The sequence below is a fragment of the Choloepus didactylus genome, chromosome 27 (assembly GCF_015220235.1).
Source record: "Choloepus didactylus isolate mChoDid1 chromosome 27, mChoDid1.pri, whole genome shotgun sequence".
NCBI lineage: Eukaryota > Metazoa > Chordata > Mammalia > Pilosa > Megalonychidae > Choloepus > Choloepus didactylus.
Window position 1 is genome coordinate 25723969 of NC_051333.1, and position 6902 is coordinate 25730870.

The 6902-nt window shown below is 44.3% G+C and overlaps 1 protein-coding gene across 1 annotated transcript; it reads left to right on the forward strand.

The window, feature by feature from the left end:
- The first annotated feature begins 2866 nt into the window (after positions 1–2866).
- On the forward strand, positions 2867–6607 carry LOC119521389 (cytochrome b-c1 complex subunit Rieske, mitochondrial). Its single transcript, XM_037819599.1, has 2 exons — positions 2867–3141; positions 5699–6607. Exons 1-2 carry the CDS (start codon positions 2928–2930, stop codon positions 6307–6309), a joined length of 825 nt encoding a protein of 274 aa, XP_037675527.1. The 5' UTR covers positions 2867–2927; the 3' UTR covers positions 6310–6607.
- Positions 6608–6902: the final 295 nt, after the last annotated feature.

Consider the following 6902-nt stretch of genomic DNA (forward strand, 5'->3'; position numbering starts at 1 on the left):
GGACTTGCCCTAGTAGGTCAGGCCCCAAGTGGAGGAGCTGGGATGCGGCCAAGTTCTTAGCGAGAGTATTTTATACAAATGAGTTAAATTAACTTGAAACACATTGCGCTTAGGGGTGGAGTAGAGTGGAGTGAGGGTGGGGAAGGTGCTGTAATACAATCTGGTGGTAAAAACGGGGGAGTTTTTAGTGCCACTGCAGCAGCTTGGTGGCAAAGGATGGCTGATAAGGAAACTGATATGGTTTTCAACAAAGCCTGTAAATTAATCACACTTAATGAATGTGACTAATGTGTTAAAGGAAGAAGCGATTAAAATATTAGCTCGTCTGAACTACTCCTCCCTGGCTAACTTCTTCTCCTCCCCAGGGTTACCGTCTTTCGACGAGATAGGGGCACAGAATTATGGAAATGGATTTTATGGAACAAACATGCATTTTAAATGACTTAAATTGGGGACACTCTGTACAGTTCTCAAGTGGCTGTCAGTCTCCAAGTCTTGCTGCTCAAGAAGAGATGTGGGCTATAGGGAAAGGCTGCAATTGTCACAGCGATTGGAACTGGAAATGGGAAGCCAGGCATTGCCCTGGGTAATGGCGTGGAAACAGGAGACAGATGTGGGGTCCTTGCAGCAGGGAAGATGGTTGCCTCTCTCTTTAGCATGAGGTGAAATGAAAAGTGGCTGAAGGCGCATGTCCTCTGGGATGGGGCCACAGGTGTCTGGTGGGCTTTGTGCATTACCCAGGATCATACAAAGCACTTTAGTAATACCAGTGATTTTTGAGGATGATCATTAGAGTCTCCTCCCCCCTGCCCCATACACACCCTCTTGCACAGATGGAAAAATCAAGACTGTCAGGGATGGAAGTATCTCAGAATAAAATTCACTGATTTGGAAATAGGAGAAGCCATTGCTTATTGGCATCTGGATCATGTTTCGTTGGGCACAAGAACATGTTTGTTCATGAAATTGTATAAACCTGAGGTCCCACACTCAGAGACCTTCGGCAGTAAGGGAATGAAGTAGAGAAGATGGGAAAAAGACCCAGACCCAGGCCATCAAAAGAGTGCCTTCCCTGGCTAACAGTGCCCCGCAGTCTTCTTCTCTGCAAGGATATAGGCCTGATGTGGTAGATCTTACAGTTTTTAAAGCAAAGACAGACATGTCTCTGTGTGTGTGTGTAAGTGTGTGTATTTGTTTCCTCACATCCTTTGCTACACTTACAAATTGTGAGTATTCCCACATAACACACTGTGGTAGGCAGAATAACGACACCCCACTCCCTGCCCCTGCCAAAGATGCTCACATCTTAGGCACTGTGTATGCACTGTGTATGCCAGACCAACAGATCTATGGGCAGGAATGAGCTGGGGGCAACTCAAAATAAAGACAGCAAAAATTAATGATATTAGATCCTCTTTAGATTCAGTTGTTTACTAAAGGCTTTGAACTCAGTCCCATTCTGTTAAAAGGCAAATGTGCTGGTTTGGATGTTTTATGGCCCCCCAAAACGCCATTATCTTTGATGCAATCTTGTGGAGGTGGACATATTAGTGCCGATTAGATTGTAATCCTTCGTGTGTTTCCGTAAAGATGTGACTCAATCAACTGTGAGTGAAACGTCTGATTGGACAATTTCCATGGAGCTGTTAACTGCCCATTCAGGGTGGGTGTTAATTGGATTACTGGAGTCATATAAAGCAGTTCACACACAGAAGGACCTCAGAGCAGCTTAGAGAGACATTTTGAAGATGGCCATTGGAAGCTGATGCAGACATTTTGGAGAATGCCATTTTGAAACGCAACCTGGAAACAAGAGGATGCCAGCCACGTGCCTTCCCAGCTAACAGAGGTTTTCCGGACACCACTGGCCATCCTCCAGTGAAGGTACCTGATTGTTGAAGCCTTACCTTGGACTTTATGGCCTTAAGACTGTAACTGTGCAACAAATAAACCCCCTTTTATAACAGCCAATCCATTTCTGGTATTTTGCTTAATGGCAGCATTAGCAAACTAGAACAGGGAGATTAGCAAGTACTAGAAAGGAATTAAAGATACAAGAGCACCAAACAGGGACTGTCTCATTTGTGCAATCAGAAGGATTGGAAAAGAAGTAAAAAGGAGTAACTTTCTCACGATAGCATACATAGCCATTTAGCATCTTATCCATGCATCACCTAAAATTTCAGTTGGGGAAACAGGCACAGACTCAGAAGACAGACTGCCTGTTTCACTGCTTGATAGAATCCACTCTTGGGCAAATAACTTCTCTAAGCCTCAGTTTCCTCATTGGTAAAATGCTGATAATAATAGCAAGTCATTTCACAGGGACCTTAATTATAGAAAGAATGCAGGTAAAGCCCAGAAACTAATATACAGTAAATGCTTAATAAATGTAAGCTATTATCATTATCATTATTATTATTAAACTTTGCAAGCAGGTCCCTATCATTCTTTTTTGTTAGTCAGATGATGATCATAATCGTTTTTGCAAACATTATGTGCAGTTACTACGTGCAGGGCTCTGTCCTAGGTGACACATATATATATATCAAGCTATTGTTACCTCCGTTTAAATTATTATAATAATTTACTATTATCCCTAGGTAGCCATAGTTTTTGCACTAAAGAACCGCAAACTCGGCCCACGGGACCTTCGTGAGGGTCTCTAATGTCCCCCTTCTGAGACGCTGGAGACAGACCCAGAGGCGCCTGACGGGGCGGGAACAAACCCCGCCTCCTGCTTCCGCCCCGCCCCCAGCGAGGCTCCGGAGCCCCGCCTCTAACGCAGCGCGTCCCCTGGCTCACCCCGCCCTACCGGACTCCGTATCCGCGGCGCACAGACGTCACGGACGCGCGCCTCTTCGCGCCTGCGCCGCGGGCGGAAGGTCGTCCCTGTCACCGGTTTGGCTGTTGGAGCAGGAGTCGCCATGTTGTCGGTCGCCGCCCGCTCGGGCCCCTTCGCGCCCGTCCTGTCGGCCACGGCACGCGGGGTGGCGGGCGCGCTGCGTCCTTTGGTGCAGGCCGCGGTGCCCGCTACCTCGGAGCTGCCTGTGCTGGACGTGAAACGGCCCTTCCTGTGCCGGGAGTCGCTGAGTGGCCAGGCCGCGGGCCGGCCTTTGGTCGCCTCCGTGGGCCTCAATGGTGAGCCGGGCTGAGGGGAGCGACCGGGTCTGAGGGGTCCCCTCTTTCTCGCTCACTCTGGCCTTGGACTCAGGGAGCTGCCGAGGAGGGCGTGGGTATGCGGGAAAATGGAGACTGAGGGGATTCAGGATGCCGGGTTGGGCGACCTTGCACAGGTCCTGGCACCTCCCTTGCCCTCGGCGTCCATATCTCTGTAGGGTCGCCGTTGGGATGGGCAGTCTCGGGTGACTGTACAGTTCTGTTATTCCGGGCCTCTGGGAGAGTTTCCGTCGGGGGAGTCCAGGGCTCTGTTCCAAACCTTGAAGTCCAGTCGGGGCTCCCAATCACAAGTTGAACTGTGCATCTTATCGGTTAAATTGAAGAGCTCTGCAGTCTGCTTGCAGCAAAGCCGAACTGTGTATCTCGTTGGTTAAATTGAAGAGCTCTGGAGTGTACTTGCGGCAAAGCCCGACAGTGATTTTGCTACTTACAGGTCGAGTGACCTTGGGCAAATTTCTAAACGTTTATCTTCACCTATGAAATGTGATTAATGGTTGTATCACCATTGTGAGGCTGAGAGGGAAAAATTCCATCTGTCAGGGGCACAGTTTTTGGCACTTAATACATGGTAAAATAGTAGGAGCTGCTGTTAATATTTGGGAAATCGCCACCTCACCGCGACGGATCTCTTCAGTGTCCTTCCCAACTGCCTTCCCCCCAAAACAACAGTAAAATACACAAGCCCTCCAACGTCAGCTCCAATTTGGCAGCAGTGTTTTCAGGCACTTGGCCAAAGGGTTTTCATACTGTCATCTAGGTAGTCCTCAAGAACAGGCAGAGATTAATGATATTACCATTTTACAGATAAAAAAAAAACAGACTCCAAAAAGTGAAGTGACTTGCAAGAAGATAGTGTGTCCTGACAGAGCATGGGTTAGACAAGACTGTCTTAGCACTTAGCTAAAGTATTCCACACTCACTCTCAGCAGATTCCAGTTTTTCTTATGTGCCTTGTCTCCCATTTCAGTTCTTGACTCATTTTGTATTGAAAGTCATGGACTGGCATCCATACTGCACAATTTTAAAAAACTGGAAAGATTTCTTGGGTCAAAAACTGACATCACCAGTCTCTAGTTTCTATGTGGGAAAATCTCTAGTGTGCTTTGCTTTGCCCCACTTAATTGAAGCAAGTGCTCATCTCCACTTTACCACAGTCCTCTCCAGGCCTCCTTGATTCATTGTGTGTTACCTTCCTGGCCTCATTGACAGTTGAGTTTGTGACCTTTGCCCTATATGCTCACCAGGTTGCCCCCTTCTTTTTTTACTCTGCTTTCATTAATCCTATTCTCTGCACTTTTAATGATCTTCCTACTCAGTTTTCCACATGTCCAAGTCTTACCCATCTTTTCAACCTCAGTTCAGGAGTCAGGATAATAAAACTATATTTTCTGATTTCTTTATGTCTTTTATAGCACATAACACTTTCTATTCTGTATTGCTGTATTGTGTTATTGGTGGATTCCTCTAACTTTCAGTTTGAGGGCATGGCAAATGTCTCCTTTATTTTTCTATCTCCTACTAAGTCCAACGTCCCACTTGGAGTTTGCATACATAGTTCACAATATTTGTGAATGAATAAAGTCAGAATTTGTTAGGGACCATCAGTGGGTTTTGGCAAAACTGTCCAGGGCTGAAACCAGGGAAGGAGAAAATTTCAATAGGAAAAGTGAAAAGCATTTTTGAAATTTATCAAGTGGCTAAAGGGTGTTTTCCAAAAATGGGGACATTACCTGATTTATAGAACTACTTTTCTAAGGACAGGCAAACAACAGAACCATAAGATGACCCAATCTTTTTTTCTGTAATCATGCCTTTAGTTTGTAGCACAAATTCACATTAAAATCTCCTGTCTAGATGGTTCATGGAAAGGTGGGTAGTAATGAGTGTGGGATGGGAAGGTTGGATCAGGAGAAGATCTTTGAGTTGAGGAAGAAGGTTGCAACATGGTAGCATCTCTAATACAGAAAATTTCCATGGCACATCAGAGCTTGACCTAAAAAAACCCCTCAGTTTTGTTAAAAATGCCTTTGGGAAAGCACATAGATAGGAAGATGAGATTAAACAATTGCCTTAATAAGGTGATCATATCACCTACTAGTTGGAATAGATGCGTTTTAGGGTCTCTTCTAAGCCAGAGAGTATGGGAGGTGTTTAGCATAAATGTATTATGTGTCTTAGCAGGCTGAATTTTCAGAAACTTTGAAATGTTGCTGTTTACAGTGCTAGTTAACTTTTTAAGGTCATTTACACTGAGATTATATGAATCCAGAATCAGTGTTTATCCAGGAGGAGCACAGTTTACAAATTGTATCTTATATTTTCATACCAGTAGGATAGGCAGTAGTTGATTTCATTTAGTTCTTAGTATTTTATATGCTGGCAGTATTCTGAGACCAGTGAGTGCCACATTTCACATTTTTAGACTGATTTTTGTGAGTCCATCCAGGTCTGTTTTCTGATGTATACTCCCTTTAGGGTACTTAGATCTAATTGTGTTTTTCAACCTTGTGTTTTGCAGTCCCTGCTTCTGTTCGTTATTCCCATACAGACATCAGAGTGCCTGACTTCTCTGACTACCGTCGTACCGAAGTGTTAGACAGTACAAAGTCTTCAAAAGAGAGCAGTGAAGCTAGAAAAGGCTTCTCCTATTTGGTAACTGCAACAAGTACTGTGGCTGTCGCATATGCAGCCAAGAATGTCGTCTCCCAGTTTGTTTCCAGCATGAGTGCTTCAGCTGATGTGTTGGCCATGTCGCAAATCGAAATCAAGTTATCAGATATTCCAGAAGGCAAGAATATGGCTTTCAAATGGAGAGGCAAACCTCTGTTTGTGCGTCATAGAACCAAGAAGGAAATTGACCAGGAAGCTGCAGTAGAAGTGTCCCAATTGAGGGACCCACAGCATGATTTAGAACGAGTAAAGAAACCTGAATGGGTTATCTTGATAGGTGTTTGCACTCACCTTGGTTGTGTACCCATTGCAAATGCAGGAGATTTTGGTGGTTACTACTGCCCTTGCCATGGGTCACATTATGATGCTTCTGGCAGGATCAGGAAGGGGCCTGCCCCCCTTAACCTTGAAGTTCCTTCATATGAATTCACCAGTGATGATGTAGTTATTGTTGGTTAGAGACTTGGACTCAAGTCATAGGTTTCTCTCAGTCTTCATGTCACCTCAGAAGAATTATTTGAGAGCAAGCCTTTTGTACTTCAAGTTGGTTGATTTGAAACTAGGAATTGCTAATAATGTATTTGTCAACATTAATGTGAAAAAAATTGAATTTAATGTTGACTGCTTTCAAGCATTCACGTAATAAAGCCATTGTAAACATTGTTAAACTCAGTCATAGACTTGAAAGGTGCCGTGTCTCTGATGGTTGATTTTAATTAAAAATTACCAACTGGTATAAGACATTTGTGTAAATCTATAATTGACTTTCTCATTTATTTTCTTGTCCAAATATTTGATTCCTTCTTTGTGTCAGGGACACAGGTCCCATGAAGCCCATGGTTAGGATGAGGTAAAATTAACTAGTCACCCTCAAGTCCTGAGAGGTATTCATGGAACTGGCAAACAAGATACTCAGGTTTCCTTTTTCCGCTGACTCAGTCTTCTATTTTGAATGTGAGTCCTAGGTATGTGTTTTTCCCTCTACTCTGTAATGAGAATGGTAATGTTGAATGTAATCTTATGGGAAAGAGTCCTGAATGAGGTAGCACCTC